Source organism: Nipponia nippon, unplaced genomic scaffold (assembly GCF_047370975.1).
Source record: "Nipponia nippon isolate SJK-2023a ecotype South Korea unplaced genomic scaffold, ASM4737097v1 scaffold_29, whole genome shotgun sequence".
NCBI classification, from domain to species: Eukaryota; Metazoa; Chordata; class Aves; order Pelecaniformes; family Threskiornithidae; genus Nipponia; species Nipponia nippon.
In genome coordinates, this window is record NW_028262346.1 from 719703 (window position 1) to 738618 (window position 18916).

An 18916-nucleotide genomic window follows, 5' to 3' on the forward strand; every position below is an offset into this window, starting at 1 on the left:
CCTGGAAGAGGCAGTAACAGCCTTTCTCTGCCCCTTCTCCCTCTCCCAGACCACAAAAGGATTTGGTTGGCTCCACTCCTCACTGCTAGTGGCCTTCACCACCAAGACCAACATTTCAATAAACACTCACTGGGGGAGAACCTGTCAGCTAACATGTCCTGCCAGATCTCCTCTGGGATGCAGCCAGATTTTCATGCCCTTTGCCCTCTCCACCCCCCTGGCCCCTTACCTGAGGTTGGTGTCATGGGGGCAGCCGCCAGGCCGTTCATGTTCAGAGCCGCCATCTGCTGCATCTGGGCTGCGGCAAAGGCTGCCATGGGGTTCAGGTAGCCGCCCTGTGCCACCGATGCCATGATCGCGGCTTGCTGCTGCATCAGCTGGAACAAAGAGAGCAGGGAAAAAATATCATGCGGTCACTGGCAGGGCAGCCTGTGGCACCGGCACCAGGATGGGGACCTGGTGAGGGTGTGAGGCATCCCTCTGTTTTGAAAAGTCAGCTTGCCATGCCTGTGGTACCCCTCCAGCCTTGGCCTTCCTTCTCACTATAGGGGCCGGAGGCAAAATGCATCTTTGCATCTTGGGGTCTTTATGGTTCCCACCGCCATGATGTGTTCCCCAATGTGGAGGTCTCCTATGAACTGGACCCAGCCCTCTGAATCTCTGGCCCTTCCCTGATGAGAAAGGCAGAGAAAAGACTTTATATGTTCCTGAGTGGACAGGTTTCACGGTTTATGTTGCCTGTAGCAAAGCTCTGGGAAAACACTGGCGGCTGCTGATGGGAGACCAGTGTATGTGGAGCGGTGGGGTGAGGGGATCCCCTCTCCAGAGCAGCAAGCTTAGCTAATTCTCTGGGGATAACTTGATTTCATAAAATCATAGAATCATAGAATCATAGAATACCAGGTTGGAAGGGACCTCAAGGATCATCTGGTCCAACCTTTCTGGCACAATCTAGACGAGAGGGCCCAGCACTATGTCCAGCTGAGTCTTAAACGTGTTCAGCGTAGCAGAGTCAACCACTTCCCTGGGGAGATTATTCCAATGATTGACTGTTCTCATTGTGAAAAATTTCCCTCTCGTGTCCAATCGGAATCTCCCTGGGAGTAACTTGTACCTGTTACCCCTTGTCCTCACCATGTGACTCCTTGTAAAAAGGGAGTCTCCATCTTCTTTGTAGCTCCCCTTTAAGTACTGGTACATGGTGATGAGATCACCTCTAAGCCTCCTTTTCTCACTATAGGGGCCGGAGGCAAAATGCATCTTTGCATCTTGGGGTCTTAATGATCCCCACCCCCAAGATTTGTTCCCCAGTGTGGAAGTCTCCCATGAGTTGGACTCAGCCCTCTGACTCCCTGGCCCTTCCCTGATGAGAAAGTCAGAGAAAAGACTTTATACGTTCCTGAGTGGAGAGGTTTCATGGTTTATGTTGCTTGTAGAAAAGTTCTGGGAAAGCATTGGTGGCTGCTGATGGCCTCCTTTTCTCAAGGCTGAACAAACCCAGCTCTCTCAGCCTATCCTCATACGGCAGGCTTCCCAGACCCTTGATCATCTTGGTGGCCCTTCTCTGGACCCCCTCCAGCCTGTCCACATCTTTTTTGTATAACGGGGACCAGAACTGTACACAGTATTCGAGGTGTGGCCTGACAAGCGCCGAGTAGAGAGGGATAAGGACTTCTTTATCTCTGCTGGTGATGCCCTTTTTGATGCAACCCAGCATCCTATTGGCCCTCTTGGCCGCAGCAGCACACTGTTCACTCATATGGAGCTTCCTGTCCACCAGGACCCCCAGGTCCCTCTCCACGGAGCTGCTCTCCAGCCAGGTGGATCCCAGTCTGAGCTGCACTCCTGGATTGTGTTTTCCCAGGTGCAAGACCTTACACTTGTCCTTGTTAACCAGATTACAGCACCTATTTCCAACACAACCAAGCAGAGACTCCCAGAAGAGCTATACAAGAGAAGGGAGCTCTCCTAGTTTAGTAAGTTTAATACTGTATAGTGACAAAACCCCTTCCCTGTGGTTTTGATCTCGGATGACTTCACTAACTTTTTTTTTTTTTCAGAAAGTGATCACAATGCTGCTTCTTTTTCGGCACCTACAAAAGGCAGAAATGAGGAACTCGGGCTATATTTTCAGGCATTTGGGGGTAAAAATTTTGGAGCAGAAGGGTGGTGAATGGTTATGCATGCTGGAAACGCTTCTCTCATTAAAACCAGACTTTGCTATCATTAGTTTACACTCTGAACCTAGCACACAGTCATTGCAGTTCATGTGTACAGTATGGCTGCAGTGGGCTTGTAAAATAGTCTTGGTGTGAAGGAGAAGGATGCTTGGATGAAGCTGCCTCTTGTCCCCTTCCCTGGAGCTGTACAAAGAGCCAGATGAGGTATGTCTGAGTCTGTATCCAACCCCTACTAGTGACGAGTGGTGGATGCTTAGAGAAAGTGTGGGGGAAAGAGGATGAGCAGAGAGCAAAACCTCACTCTGTTCATTCCCCAGCCTCTGGTAATGCATGAGGAGGTCCAGAGGAGGGCCACAAAAATGATCAGAGGGATGGAACACCTCTGCTATGAGGAAAGGCTGAAAGAGCTGGGGTTGGTCAGCCTGGAGAAGAGAAGGCTCCAGGGAGACCTTATTGTGGCCTTTCAATACTTAAAGGGGGCTTATAAGAAAGATGGGGACAGACTTTTTAGCAGGGCCAATAGCAATAGGACAAGGGGTAATGGTTTTAAACTAAAAGAGGGTAGATTCAGACTAAATATAAAGAAGAAACTTTTTACGATAAGGGTGGTGAAACACTGGATGGAACAGGTTGCCCAGAGGGGTGGTAGATGCCCCATCCTTGGAAACATTCAAGGACAGGCTGGATGGGGCTCTGAGCAACCTGATCTAGTTGTAGATGTCCCTGCCAATTGCAGGGGGGATGGACTAGATGACCTTTAAAGGTCCCTTCCATCCCAAAGCATTCTATGATTCTATGATTCTATGACTTGATAATAGTGGAGGAAACTGTTTTTCTGCAGTGATTTTAGAAGTGACTCATGTCTTTGCTGTCTCCAGAATTGGAGTATTTCTGTTTTGCTTCTCTCTGTGATTTCACTCTCTCTCCCATCAGGAAATCACCCTCTGATGTTGTTGTTTAAGCACACGGGACACGCTTCTCAGCATTAAACAGACCTCAAAAGTCATGGCAAGGAACAGGCTGTTCCCTACTGTTCAGTTTAATATTGAAGTGTCAGCTAAATTAACTGTTCATACACATACACACTAGAACAAATCCTTGAAATCACTGTGCTCATTCAAATGCTGAAACTTTCCTTCTCACCATCTGTGAAGAGACCAAAGTAAAGGATGCTCTGCCACTGACCTGCTGTATAACCGTGCACAAGTTGTGTAAATTTGCCTTGGTTTCTCCAGTGATGAAACAGGACACAGGATACCTGCCTCCCCACGTAGGAGTGCCTTCAGATCTACAGATGAAAAGTGCTGTAGTGGAGTCGAGTACTATTATTTTTTGTAGCCTAATGCAGATTGGTGGCAAGGTGGTAGCTTTCCCTTTGGTTGTTAATTACCCTTTTTTATTATACCTTGCATAAGACACTTTCACATTTTAATTAATTATATCTTGTTCTTTGTAATTACTGATGGAGTGATTAGACAATCTTTTCTATTGTAGCACAATGCGGATTCCCTTTTAAGGAGTACATTTGTTTCTAGGCGTCGTTTGAGAGGAGGCACTGAGCAGGTGATTTTAGTAAGTATGCCAATGAAGTGAATGAGGAAGGGGGAATCCATCCATCTTTAACACTGGATTGACCCCAGCACTGGGTGTGCTGACCCATATCTCATTTTCTGTGCCGGGTATTTTCACCTAGTGACAGCTGAGGGTATAACTGGCTGGTTGCAGAAATGATGGCCAAGATCTGTGCCTATAGGATCTGTTTAGCACTGCTGATCAAAGTAGCATCTCTCTGAGATGGACGCAGTTGCAAGGGCTGGGGACAGTCACAGTCCGGCGTTTGCTGACTTTTCTCTATGTTTCTCCAAAGCTGACCAGAGCTGCATGAACAAACCCACCTCAAAACACGGAGTGACATATGGCTGGTCATGTGTGTGCCGTGGTCAGTCTGGGTGGCAGCTAACAGCCTGGTATTTGTACCAGAGACATTCTAGGGCAGGCAGAGGACTATGCTTTTGGCATTTCCCAATGTCAGATTCAGTAAACTAAATAGAGATGGGTTTTTTTCTCTGAGCTGGTCACCTATTACAGTTGATGTGATAACAGGTAGAGGAGTCTAGGCCAAGATTCATCTCTCCCTTCTCTACTTGAATGCCTATGGGCAGATGAAATGATAGAGTTATCAATTCTTGGCAAAGTAAGGAAGGGGGTCAGCAAAACTGCTACCCTGAACTTTAGAAGGACAGACTTTGGATTCTTCAGGAGTCTGGTTAACAGAGTCCCTTGGGAGGCAGTCCTGAAGGGCAAAGGAGTCCAGGAAGGCTGGATGTTATTCAAGAAGGAAGTCTCAAAGGCACAGGAGCAGGCCGTCCCCATGTGCCGTAAGTCGAGCAGGCGGGGGAGAAGACCGGCCTGGCTGAACAGAGAGCTTTGGCTGGAACTCAAGAAAAAAAGGAGAGCTTACCACCTTTGGAAGAAGGGGCAGGTGACTCAGGAGGACTACAAGGATGTTGTGAGGTTATGCAGGGAGAAGATCAGAAAGGTGAAGGCCCAGCTAGAACTTAAACTGGCCACTGCTGTTAAAGACAACAAAAAATGTTTTTACAAATATATCAGCAACAAAAGGAGGGCCAGGGAGAATCTCCCTCCTTTCTTGGATGCAGAGGGAAACTTTGCCACGAAGGATGAGGAGAAGGCTGAGGTACTTAATGCCTTCTTTGCCTCAGTCTTTAATAGTCAGACTGGTCATCCTGGGGGTTTTCAGGCCCCTGAGCTGGGAGATGGAGATACGATGCAGAGTGAAGCCCCAGTTGTCGAAGAGGTGGCAGTCACTGACCTGCTCCTCCACCTGGATGCTCACAAGTCTATGGGGCCAGATGGGATCCACCTGAGAATACTGAGGGAGCTGGCAGAGGAGCTTGCCAAGCCACTCTCCATCATTTATCAGAAGTCCTGGTCAACCGGGGAGGTCCCGGATGACTGGAAGTTAGCAAATGTGACGCCCCTCTACAAGAAGGGTCCGGGGACTACAGGCCTGTCAGCCTGACCTCGGTGCCAGGGAAGGTCATGGAGCAGATCACCTTGAGTGCCATTACGCGGCATGTGTGGGACAACCAGGGGATCGGGCTCAGCCAGCATGGGTTTATGAAAGGGAGATCCTGTTTCACTAACCTGGTCTCCTTCTATGACAAGTTGACCCGCTTAGTGGATGAGGGGAAGGCTGTGGATGTTGTCTACTTGGACTTTAGTAAGGCCTTTGACACTGTCTCCCACAGCATTCTCCTGGAGAAGCTGGCTGCTCACGGCTTGGATAAGTGCACTCTCCGCTGGGTTAAAAACTGGCTGGACGGCTGGGCCCAGAGAGTGGTGGTAAATGGAGTCAAATCCAGTTGGCGGCCGGTCACGAGTGGTGTTCCCCAGGGCTCAGTGTTGGGGCTGGTTCTGTTCAATATCTTCATTGATGATCTGGATGAGGGGATCGAGTGCACCCTCAGGAAGTTTGCAGATGACGCCAAGCTGGGTGGAAGTGTCGATCTGCTGGAGGATAGGAAGGCCCTGCCGAGGGACCTGGACAGGCTGGATGGTTGGGCCGGGACCAACTGCATGAGATTCAACAAGGCTAAGTGCCGGGTCCTGCACTTGGGTCACAACAACCCCATGCAACGCTACAGGCTGGGGGAGGAGTGGCTGGAGAGCTGCCTGGCTGAAAAGGACCTGGGGGTGTTGGTTGACAGCCGCCTGAACATGAGCCAGCAGTGTGCTCAGGTGGCCAAGAGGGCCAATGGCATCCTGGCTTGTATCAGGAATAGTGTGGCCAGCAGGACCAGGGAGGTGATAGTGCCCCTGTACTTGGCCCTGGTGAGGCCGCACCTCGAGTACTGTGTTTGGTTTTGGGCCCCTCACTACAAGAAGGTCATTGAGGTGCTGGAGAGTGTCCAAAGAAGGGCAACGAAGTTGGTGAAGGGTCTAGAGCACAAGTCTTATGAGGAGCTGCTGAGGGAGCTGGGGTTGTTTAGCCTGGAGAAGAGGAGGCTGAGGGGAGACCTTATCACTCTCTACAACTACCTGAAAGGAGGTTGTAGCGAGGTGGGGGTCTGTCTCTTCTCCCAAGTCACAAGCAGTAGGATGAGAGGAAACGGCCTCAAGCTGTGCCAGGGGAAGTTTAGGTTGGATATTAGGAAAAGCTTCTTCACCGAAAGGGTAGTCAGGCATTGGAACAGGCTGCCCAGGGAAGTGGTTGAGTCTCCATCCTTGGAGGTATTTAAAAGAAGGGTAGACATGGTGCTTGAGGACATGGTTTAGTGGTGGACTTGGCGGTCATAGGTTAATGGTTGGACTCGATGATCTTAAGGGTCTTTTCCAACCTTAACGATTCTATGATTCTATGATTCTATGAATTGCAGCTTTGTTACTCCCTATTGACTGTATTTGGAGCCCCAGCTGCACGTTCCAACAGAGTCAGATGAAATGATTCCCACCCCTTACCTGGCCCTCAGTGGATATTTTTGGACCTTGGTTCTCAACCATTTAAAAGTGCTAATCCTTTTTTGACTTTTGTGTCACCTGTGCTGCAAGAAAAACAGGGCTCTATCTAAAAGATACCGCGTTGCCAATGGTAATACAAATGATTGTGCTGCTCCAAAGACAATCTCCATTTTGCACTCAGCAGAGCTAGGCGATCACTTGAGACATTATTTATGGCTTATGTTACTACTTCTTCTGCTCATGGATGTCTCTAAGCTGTTCAGAGTTGTCCTGGTTTCAGCTGGGATAGAGTTAATTTTCTTCTTAGTAGCTGGTATAGTGCTGTGTTTTGGATTTAGGATGAGAATAATGTTGATAACAGGCTGATGTTTTGGTTCTTGCTAAGTAGTGCTAAGTGGCGCTAAGTTTTTGCTAAGTAGTTGCTAAGTAGTGCTTACACTAGTCAAGGACTTTTCAGCTTCCCATGCTCTGCCAGGTGCAGAAGAAGCTGGGAGGGGGCACAGCCAGGACAGCTGACCCAAACGGACCAAAGGGCTATTCCATACCATATGACATCATGCTCAGTATATAAAGCTGGAGGAAGAAGAAGGAAGGGGGAGACATTTGGCGTGATGGCGTTTGTCTTCCCAAGTAACCGTTATGCGTGATGGAGCCCTGCTTTCCTGGGGATGGCTGAACACCTGCCTGCCAATGGGAAGCAGTGAATGAATTCCTTTCTTTGCTTTGCTTGTGCACACGGCTTTTGCTTTACCCATTAAACTGTCTTTATCTTAGCCCATGAGTTTTCTCACTTTTACTCTTCTGATTCTTTCCCCCATCCCACCGGGGGGGAGTGAGTGAGCAAGTGGCTGTGTGGCGCTTAGTTGCTAGCTGGGGTTAAACCACGACAAGAGTTAACTCCACAATGGCAGGTGCTCCTCCTGGTTTGCAAACCAGATAACCTGAGTGTGCGGCTTCTTGTGTTTTCAGAGGGCTTATAAATTTGCACTGGAAGATGCATGTTTGTAGAATATACCTTGGCTACAGGCATGGTCCTTTTTGCAGTGTAATGTCATTCATGCCTTTCTGTCAGAGACTTTCAGAAAGAAGATGGTATTGTCTCTCTCCTTATGAGAAGAACTAGAAGTTTCTATTCTGCTGATGAGTGCTGAAGGTGCAGGTTCTGCAGCCTGAAACCTGGTGGGTTTCCGTGAAACAGTCACTTAAAACTGGGCATACTCTCACAGAAACTGAATTAGGAGCTTGAGGAGCAAAGATGTTAAATTTAGCTTAGGGTTAAAAAGCTAATGCAGTAAAAATAAGGCCCTAACCTGTGATTTGGGAAACTAGGTTCAATTGCTTCTGCTACAGCATGCATCCTGCAGGGAGCGGCCACCCCATTTCTGTTATGCTCAGTGCTCTGGGGATACCCAAGATGCCCTGGAGACCTGGAAACACCCCTGGCATGATGAAGTGAGCTGGAGCCCTGTACCTCATGACCCAGAGGACCTACACCTCACTGCAGCCTTCAGAGCCAGCCCATGGGTTAAACCGGGGTCTCCTCCAGAGCTGCAAGGAGTATAGCATCCTGTACTTGAACACAGCCACATACCCCAGCTAACTGGCTTTGCTTCCTTGGCTAGAGAGGGGACCCTAACCATGTCCCAACCACGTCTGGACATCTCAACCCTTGGAAACACTCTCGCTATGCTTCTGCTGTCATGTTTCCCATTCATGCCCTTCCCTCTCTGGTCAGAGGTAGTAAGTGTAAATGTTAAGGGGAAAGAGGACGGGGGGTCCTTCCCAGCCCAGTGGCTGATGGTCACAGCCAGGCTCAGTGCAGCGGCATTGTGGGGGTGGGAGGACAGTCACCTTGAAAGGGGCTGACAGCATAGACCTACCTCCTTCCCCCCAGGGTGGCTCCAGGGAAATTTACAGAAGGGCAAGTCCTGTAAGGGTCACCAGCCTCCCTTATAAAACCTCTGGGGCATTCTCAAGTGAGCTCAAATAAAAGTCACCCCACTCCTTCCCCAACTCCCCCTGAAGACAAATGTCCCATCCATTCTCCTTTCACTTTGAAAGAGGCCTACTGTATGGTCCCAGTTAATAAAGCTGTAGAAAGTGAGGCAGTGACCCCACCAGAGGCAAATCAACAGCAGCAGGGCCCCTGGGCATTGTGTACTTTAAAATATGCCATTTGAAATGCAGATTTTCCCTGCCTGGGCTGGGGCCACAGAGCACTAATCAGAAAGGCAGCAGCCTTATTATCTCAGACTGATTCAAGGGGACGGAGAGGAGCTTTTCCCTTCCTCAGCTGAAAGGACATATTTCCATTTGCTTCTCTTTCTTACTTCCTTGGCATGATCTTTGCCTCAGCATTTAGAGCTTTTTCCCATCTGATTTTATAGATTTGTTCCCTCTTTCCTCCAACCTGGCCTTTACTATTACTCAAATATTTATCTTCTGAGGAGACCAGGAGATGCCACTGAACTGGTTCATGCCCGTAGACATCACCTCAAGAGCTATGAGCCTGCAGTCCCCATTCCAAGGCTTGAGAACTGGTAAGGTCATCCAAAGCACAGGGAGGGGTGGTAGTGATGGCTGGTCAACAGAGAGAGATGGGAGGATTTATCTCACACACCTTTTTGCTACCTCAAGTTGAGGTGGCTAAACTTCAGCCAGCTCTGTCATCAGTGGATGGATAGGCACCTCCACAGGCTTATCCATCCTATCCTGGCATGGGAGATTAAGACAAAAAACAGCAAAGGATGCAGTTTTGCAGCACAGCTGAACCAAAGCAAGAGCTCACTGATGCACATCTCCCTCTCCATGTCTTGCTGCTACCTTTGGACCAGGGTAGATACACACCTGACACTGCCAAGCACCTGCTCAGGAACACCACCAGCAGAGCGTTAACCACACAGCACAGAAACGTGGTTCCTGCTGGTTTTCCTCCCAAAAGTGGCTTTCTGCATGGTCACTGTTAGTCTAGTGGTGTGGGGTGAGGACATGTGGCCAGAGGTGGGGTTGGGAATGGGATGGCTGCCTCTGGCATCAGGGGCTGTTAGACAGCAATTGCACTCAATGAAAGGAAATGTTATCCTTTTCTTACAGGAGGAACAGGTGCACGGAGAGATGAAGTGACTTACTCAAGGCCAAAAACTCCTGCTAGAAATAGGACAAGGATGCTACAGCCTGCCTTCCCCAGCCCCCAAAAGAAATACATGTGAAACTGAAGAAGGGGAAGAGGGGAAGAGAAGGATTATTTCTGATGTGTTCTTTTTGAAATAGCATGATCATTGCCCTTGGAGGAGGCTTACTCTGAATGATCTGATGATCTCCTCATTTTTCTCAGTGTTATTTTCTATTCTTGTCTCTGAACCACATGATGTTTTGCTTCACTTTTCATATTCTTCATTCAGTAATAATAATAAAAGTAATAACAGCATCCCACGTTTCCCACCTCTAATGATCTATACGAACACTTAGCTAATTAATCCTCATGGTATCCCTGTGATAGAAAGAGGTAAGCAAAATGATCAATCAAACAGTAAGAGGACTCATATTTGGTGAAATCACAGAATTGACAAATTCACATCTGTTTGTTTTACCTAACTGGCCATTGGGAAATAAAACCAAAAATATCTCCTAAGCCTTCAAACAAACAGAAGATATTCTGAAAAAAAAAATCAGAATGGTCCTTCAGACATATTTTAATGTCTTCTTGGAAACAGAAATTTCTGCTTTGAAAATAAAATTTAAATTTAATTAAGATTTTAAGAAACTAAACAAATGTGCAACACCTGGATTCATATGTCTTAGTGTCTTTCCGAAGCCTGATACACAATGGTTTAGATTTCTAACTTCCTGAGAACTGTAAAAACCCCCAAATCTAAAAAAAAATATGTATATAGAGCCAAAATCTGAGTGTTCATTATTTTTGAATTACCAGGGAGCTGACAATCAGAAATACGGTATTAGCCCTGCTTCAAAGTACTATAGCTTCAAAATAGCTTCCTCTTCTGGAACGGATCAGAACAAGTGATTTGCATAACGTGTAGTATTTACCAAATATACTGTCCCATTTTTGGTCATTTATATATAATAACTATTATATGCAGAAGGTAGTCTATATTCAGTAAATTTTCCCTGATTTCATAGGCCTAGCTGAATTTTTTTAAGTATCTTTCCAAAATAATTTCACAGTATGAATTGAATAAATATTGGAAGAAGCAATTCATCCCTTCAGCATTACCTCAGATCATTTTGCAGAAATATCCTTTCGTCTCCACAGGAGCTGGGACAGGAAGGCAGAGGGGGGAACTTAGGCTTCTATGGTCAGCATGGTAGTCACTGCTGCCCTAACTTCCCAAGGTGACCACTTCTGATGATGACTGAGATCTATGCTGTGCTGGATGTTCCCAGGTTTGTTGCAGTTATTGTCTGCAGTTCAGGAGCTGCAGCCATTTGTGCTTTTTCAGAGTGAGGGGAGCTGGAATTTACTGACAGGAAAGGACTTTCTCCAGGCCAGAGAGCAAATGTTGCCCTGTCCCCATCTGTCCACTTTTACTCACTAACTCTATGCCTGTCCCCTGCTGCAGGATGCAATCAATCAGCTCCATGGCTGGAATTTGGCCAGGAGACCGTGGCTAACACTCCCACCCCATTTTTTATGCAAACTTGATTTATGACTTTGTTCTTATTTTAAATAATTTAAAAATTAAATAATTTATACAGTATCGGTCACTTTCCAAGGCTTCTTCCTTTGTTCTTGCTTTGCTCTTCTGCATTTTTCCATTTTCACAACCCTTCTCAGTCTGTGCACATTTCCTTTTCTGCATGGTGGGGCAGCAGTGACATGAGACAGCTGCTAACTACTTGCCACTTTCTTCAAAGAAAGAAGACCTGCAGGAACTTTTGATACTGTTGCTTATTTGGGCCAGGACTATACTATCACCACTTATATTCTGGTTTGGTTTTTACTGTTCATGACTTTGGCCTTGGCCACTCTATCGCTTACCAGGGTCTAAGAAGGCGTGCTGTGCTGCTCTGGGCTGGAGTGTATCCCTGCAGGTTCGTTCTGCACTGGCAGCAAATCAAAGGTGGTGCCGCCTAGCATCAGCTTCCTTCTCTCCAGGCTGAGTTCAGACCTATACCTCAAGCTGGCCTTGACTAAGACTGTGGAAACAGCTATCAATACCCAGCTGATGTGGATCCACAGTAACCTGACAACAAAAAGGGCTGGTGCCCTATACATGTGTGAACTAAAATAAATAATTACTTCATAAAAGGGGAACCTAAATGAATATGGGAAGATATTGCTGAAAAGAAAAAACTCAAAACAATCAAAAAACTATGAAACAAATTAGTATAGGGGCTCTGGGAGCTTTAGGGAGCCATGAAACCTGACTTGCCTTGAGCTGTGCACAAAAGAGGTGAGGTGGATCTGATGTGACTTTCTGTGTCACTGAAACAGCACACAAGAGTTAGTGCCAAGCTTTATCTGGTCTGTTTGCAAGTGGTACATAAGGAGGGGAGGCAAAAACATACACAGAAGAGAACCTCCTTTGCTTCCTGACTTTTTTGCCTCTGGAGCTGAGGCCATATGGCTGCTGAACCCAAGGACTAGTTGCTTAGCCAATATTAAGCTGTTGCTCCTATCAAGGTTGCAGTTGCTTAAGCTGAGGTTGAGTGGCGTGGCAGCGGGCAGCAGCAGGGAGTGACCTATGACATGGCCATTTGCTGAGCTGCAAAGGAGGTAACTTAAAGAGGAGCTGGGGTCCAAAGCAGTCCTGGTGGCAACACTAACAACTATCAGTCAAACACTGATGGACTGAGACCCTCGATGCCTCTCCCCAGTGGGGTGCTGCTTGGTTTGTAAATCCACGGCTGCCCACTAATACCTCAAACAGCTGCACTGTGTGGGTTTCTGCTGCGCTGGCCACCTTGATGCATGGAGACATTTTTGCATGAGCTAACACAATCCCAGTGATGTGTATGATGCCCCTCTGGGGAGATTCAGCAAGAAACAGGTGCCTAAGGGACTTGGCAACCTCCTCCATGGGGACAGACCATTAGAAACTATTGATTAACCAGCTCTCATGGGCTGCTTAGGAACTCTTACATGGAGACATCAGTCAAGCTCGGACTGCAGTGGGACAGCCAGGAGAACAGGTTACAAGTACAAATAAGAGCGCCCAGTGTCTCATGCTAGCCCTTGTCCTTACTACTAAGCACTGAGGCAGTTCTTAAACTTGTGTTATCATCATACTCCCGTGTGAAAACCCATGGAGAGACAGCATAATAGAGAGCCTTGTCCCTGAGAGAAAAGTGAAAATAAATAAATCTGATCATCAGCTTTATTTGTACATGGAGAAATGAGACCAGGGGGTCAAATGATTCACCCAAGGTCTCACGAGTTGCTGGTGGCAGTGGCATCAGCTGTCACCGCTGTCCTGCTTTTACATTTTCACTGTTTCACCTTCCCTCTTCTTGGCTTGCCTTAGATCTTCAACTTCAGTTCGGGCTGAATAAAACTGGCCCCCCTTTCCCTCTCCCCCTATCGATCCCTCCATCTCCCGCTGGCATTTACGAGGTGCCAATCACCTGATATCTAAGAGCCAGCAGTCCGAGGTGGATTAATTGGGACCAAGGGAACGTCACACAGCCTCGGCGCTCCCTTCCTTCCCTCCCTTTTCTGTGAGACTGTGAGATGAAGCAGATAGGGAGAGACACAGATTGGGATGCTGACTGAGGGAGAGACACAGATTGGGATGCTGACTGAGAGACAACATCTGAGCATGCTCTGGGTGTACAGGCGCCACACGGAAATGTGATCCTATCATTTAGACAGCTCTGAAGTCTCCAGGGTAATTGGTGTCACCAGCTTGTCATATCCAATGGGTCAAGATCTAAAACTTATTCTTTCCCCCTTATTAGCATATTTACCAGAAAAACAAAAGAGGATGGGTCCAATTCTGCTTTCACAGAAATAAACAGGAAAAATATTCATTGGTTTCAAGTGGAGCGGGAGCAGACCCAGGAATTGTTTTCACTCTTCCTTCAGCGATAAATCCTCACTCAAGCACCTACCCTCATAATGTCCTGTACTATCTGATGAGAAATAGATGGAGGGAACTTTTGTGGTGTAAAGGTGCAGGCTGCATCCTCTTTTATATCAGTATAAACCTAGGCTGGCAATTAGAAGAATTACTCTAGATTAAAAATGATGCCAGAAGAGTTTTTGGACCAGAGCATCAGGACAGTGGTGGCTTTACTACCTCTCCAGCTGCCTGGTCAATACCTGCAGCATAACACTGGAGCCACATCTCCTGCCTACACAACCTCTACAGATGTTTGTCCCCAGCTGCCCATGGGTTGCCTCCTGTTAATTCCTTTGGTACATGGGGGCACAGACGCTGTATCCCCCTGCCAGGCTGCTGGCCGCTGACCTGGGCTCAGCTGTGATTTACTGTCTCTTTTCCTCTTCCTGCAGCCTTCCCTGGCCAGGAATACAGTTAAACACAGCCAGGCTGGGGAGGGGACAGCTCTTCTATCATGTGAGGAGGGGAGCAGGGGACAAAAGAAGATGCAAAGATTGTCTTTGACTGGGAATAAAAATGAAGAGGGCAAAATGGAAGGAAAAATGGAATTTGTCTAGTGGGGAGAGAATAAAAAAAGTCCAGAATAGCACCAGGAGGTGCAGCTGGGAGGAGAGGGGGAACTTCTGTGGAGCTCTACAGCACATCCTCATGACTCTACATGGCTCCTGCAAGGGGCAGGCTGGGTTTTACCAAGTGTTCAATGAGGCACATGACAGTCAATGAAGGACAGATATTTCTAGGCCCTCAAGTTAAAAAAAGAACATGCGGATGTGATGGGAAATCCATGGTTCCAACACATGAGAGGGAAACAGGTAGGGAAGAAAGCAAGGCCTAGCAGTCAATGTGCTGGAAGGAGTACAGGTACACTGGGCTGTGATTCCTGAGTTGAACCTGTATTACCTAAGATGAGGCATTTGGTCTCTCTCATTCAGGAAGGTGTTACTCTGGAAAATGGGATTAATGATACTTCCCTCCTGTACACAAATCTAGCACAGAGTACAAGAGGGCCACATTTTACCACCAAATGGATGAAGCACCTAGATGCACTGTCACTGCCTGCAAATGTTCCTGTTTCATCTGCTCCAGAGAAGGCACCCAAAGTCACCTGGCAGTACTGTGTCTGCCTGCTGCAGGGATCTCCTCTACCTTCCTCTGAAATATTTGGCAGATACAAAGTTACCTGAACCTGATCTTGTCTTGCAGGTCCTTGTTACTTGTAGCCTAAGGAAAGGTAGTTTTGCCAGAGGCATCCATTTCAGGGCTTCACCAGGAGCCCAGCTCCCTGTACAGTCACACTGTCTCAGGGACCTGGGGTCCAGGTTTGGTATGTAAGTAGGATACCTGAAGTTAGACAGTGCAACACTGCTTTAAATAGCTGATGTGTTTTCCCAGTGTGCTTAAATCATACTGTTTTGGGGAGCCAGGACTGTATGTGTGCACATGTCTGCTTGTCCATTTTAGTGTTATCTAGCATGCTTTCACAAATCTAAAAGCACTTCTGTCAACAGCTGCTGTTTTATCCTGTGGTCACTTCAAAGGTACCCACAATGATGCATGGTGCACCAGGGGCCTGGCCAAATGAAGCAGAGAGCCATGTCCCCCATGCAGCTCAGCCTGCATGGCCTGGTAGCAGAGGAGGGCCAGAAAGGTATTTGTACCCTCACAAACCTTTGTCACCAGATGGTGCTGACATGGGACAGAGAACTAGGATAAGCTGAATTCAGGTCTATTTTATCCAAATCCTCAAAGGCTAGTTGTGTTTGGATTTGACAGCAATGGCTTAGACCCCATAGGAAGTGTCTTGCATGGGTGCACACATGATCACGGTTTGGCTACTGCTAGAAGCAGGTATTGCACCTCTGAGGCTTGCCTGGGAGATGCCCTCACCTACCCCGGATGGCATGGCTCAGTTTGCTCCCATCGTGTAACTGATTTAATGGAGAAAGCACTGGTTTCTCCTCTGCTCTTGTCATTTGTTCCTCTGCTCACTTGTACTTTTGTGTCATTCTAGGTGCTATCCCTGTTCCCGTTAACATGCATAGAGCCAGTGTCTATACTTACTGCCTGTGCATAGGCACCATATGCTCCAAACTGGATGGCCATGGGGTTGAACATGCCCATTTGTCCTGCCATTTGCTGCATGCGTCTCATTGTACGTTCCTTGTCTGTATCTGCAAACTTCACCACCAGGCTTGAAGAGGCTCCCTGCAGGACAGGAAACAAAAGGAGACACATGAGGGAATTAGCCAGGTACACACTGGCTCATGCAATCCATACATCTAACACAGATTTGGTAGCGTGGGATCCAGATGATGCTGATTTTTCCTATGCAACCTCTCAGGCCTTTTGAATTGGACCTTTGCAAGAGGCTGAGAGCATCAGGAAGGAAGGAAAGGACCCTGGAGGGTGAATCATAGAATCATAGAATTGTCAAGGTTGGAAAAGACCCTTAAGATCATCGAGTCCAACCGTCAACCTAACACTGCCAAGTCCATCTATACCATGTCTTCAAGCACCATATCTATCCGTTCTTTAAATACCTCCAGGGATGGAGACTCAACCACCTCCCTGGGCAGCCTTTTCCAATGCTTGAATGACCAAGGCCAGCAGCCCGGTACCTAGTTTCCTCCAAAATTCAAACTTCCAGGCTGTCATTAATGTTCTCTCTGCAAAAGCTGTTGCCTTATTCTTTCAACATATTGAAAACCTTCTGGCCCAGCATGTTGTCCTCATCAAAGATCTGGACTCAGTGCAGCAAAATGTAGGAGCTTTTGCCAGATGAATGTGGTAGGATTTGTGAACTGATTTATTTTGATGGAATGTGTTAGCTCTGTGCATGCCAGACCCCCTGAACTGGATCACCCTTTCACACTGCTTTGTCTTGTAACCCCCATGTTCAGTGAGAAATCCGTGCCCAGCCTTGGAGACAGGATTCAGTATGCTGAGCAGAATGTATGTCTCATCACAAAGCAGCATCTCTTCAGCACTGTTAAACTAGGGGAGCAAAAATAGTACCTTATGGACCTGAGTTTCCTCTCCATGAACAGTAGGAAATAGAGGCTACCACAAAAGAGCCCACATTTAATGTTACACTTTTCCAGGAAAGCTTTACAATGTTTGGGTTATGTCTGCAGTCAATGCTGGTGCAGAACTACAGATGATCATCAGAGCTGGCTGCAGAAGTCTGTGAAAAATGTAGAGCTTTTGGAAATGAAAGAAATCCCTCTCCTCCCCAAAATGAGATGAAAGGACAGTAACTGCAATTCTTAAATTTCTGATAGGAGGCAGAGATGGGAAGAAAAAGATCTGCTTATGAAGGAAGGCACTGATATTTTTTTGGCTGGCTCCAAGGACATCCTAACTTCATGGGTTGGTTGATTCCCCACAGCACAGTCACCCCGGGGGAAGAGGGGTGCAGGGGAGGGGGGATCTGGCAGCAGCCCCGACAGCAGGCAGACAGTTGCCTCAGGAGCTGGGCTGCCATCAAGCCTGGGGAGATGGGCAGGTGAGCTGTCAGGAGACTGACAAAGAGCAGCTGAAATCATTGTGCTCCCATGGTATGCTTCCCTTTTGACACACTGGTATTTGCTGATGGAAATACAGGCAGTGGGGAAATTGCCAGCTGAGCCTTTGTCTGCGGCAGTAGAGGAAGACCAGCTCCATGCCAGAGGAGCTGGGCTGTTACGGGGCTCTCATTTTTCTAGTAGAGGTGGGATTGCCTGGGATTGCGCAGGGGGAGTGTTATTAACTGGCTTACACACAGCCCTATGTACCTGTAACCAGAAAAAAATAGTCTCAGTGAAAGCGGAGTTGCTCTGCTACAAATTGGGAATAGTGTAGTAAACCACAACTATGGACGTACATATATATAAGTTCAAGCTATGCATATTCAATAGCCTCTCCAGATCCTCAGTTATGAATAAAGACTTGAGGAATTAACATGCTAAAAAAAACCCCCAATCTAAGGCCACACAATGAGCGATGTTCCCCTGGATTAGCAGCCTGTTCTGGGAGGAAGTGATTTTCATTGGTAAAGAATCTTTCTTTTTGACCTGTTAGGCTCTTTCTAATAAATCTATAACCCATTCAAACAATGTGGTGAAGAGCAAGGGGTTGAAAGAAGTGCTTCAGGAAAACAAAGGGATGGAGAGATGAATGCTCTATTCAAGGGTGTAGAGCAGTCTTCAGAAGTATTATAAGAGCAAAACACAAAGCGAGGGGTGGGGAAGAAAATCTAGCCAAAATTCCCCTGCATTTCTGCTCAAGGCTGGGTGACTTTTCATTTTTTTTTAAATCACATGATGTAGTTATTGATCCTTCCCCAAATCACACTCTTAATTGCAGCTCATCGACAAATGAATATTTTAATGCATACATTTCCTGCTAATTATCACCTGGACCAGTCCTTAATTAGAATTCAACACTCATTTAATTAACCCTGATCCAAGAGACTGTTTGGTAACCTGAATCTAATGATTTAAATCTATTTGCAGCTGTATTGGAGGGAGGCACTGGTCCACAGCAGATTGGGCTGTTCAGAGCTGCTGTCATGATTTACAGAGCAGAGGCTGCAGCATGGTGGGCACAATGCAGCATGGAGGATTTTGCAGCTGAATAAGGGGAATGAGTATTCATCTCTGCAAATGGGTTTTGAAGATGTGACCTGCTCTAGTTAGCAGGACAGAGAAGTGTAAATAAGTTGGTGTCTTCTTCCTTCCCCTTTTCTTTCTATCTCTATTTGCCCTGGAAGTCTTAGGGCCAGAGAACTGCCTCAGGAAATTGCTGATGCCTCACACTATTGAAAACCAAGCTATTATTGTAGATGGCATCATGAAAACATAGGCAACCTCCACATGAAGTTCTTGCCCCTGGAGTGTTCTTCCCTCCTGATGTGAGTCGTAGTGACTACACAGCAGCCATTTGACCCAATGAGATCTAAGACTGCCTCTTATGAGATGTTTTTCTGTCACAGTAGGACTTCAGGCCTCTTTGAACATCACTATAATATACACAGGGCAGAAAGGCCATTGATAAATAGAAGCAAGTTAGAGCACACACTACAAAAAAAGAGGAGAAAAAGAAGGGTTTTTTTAAGAGCGCTCTGCAATGAGATGCGCATGTAAGCACTTAAAGATACGTAGTCAGTAGAGATGCTGCATTGCTCTTGAATAT

The 18916-nt window shown here is 47.0% G+C and overlaps 1 protein-coding gene across 12 annotated transcripts in view; it reads right to left on the reverse strand.

Annotated features, from left to right (window-relative positions):
• The window catches only part of CELF4 (CUGBP Elav-like family member 4), an 876733-nt gene that overhangs the window by 89729 nt on the left and 768088 nt on the right, over positions 1 to 18916 (reverse strand). For all 12 annotated transcript variants that reach the window (XR_015706128.1, XR_015706124.1, XR_015706127.1 and 9 more), the window contains exons 6-7: positions 15806 to 15949; positions 230 to 377 (exon numbers count right to left, since the gene is read on the reverse strand). Coding sequence is in view for 4 of the 12 variants with exons in the window: in XM_087763663.1 (XP_087619789.1) it covers positions 230 to 377; positions 15806 to 15949 (292 nt within the window). In the remaining 8 variants the exon portion in view is untranslated. The remainder of the gene's footprint in view (positions 1 to 229; positions 378 to 15805; positions 15950 to 18916) is intronic.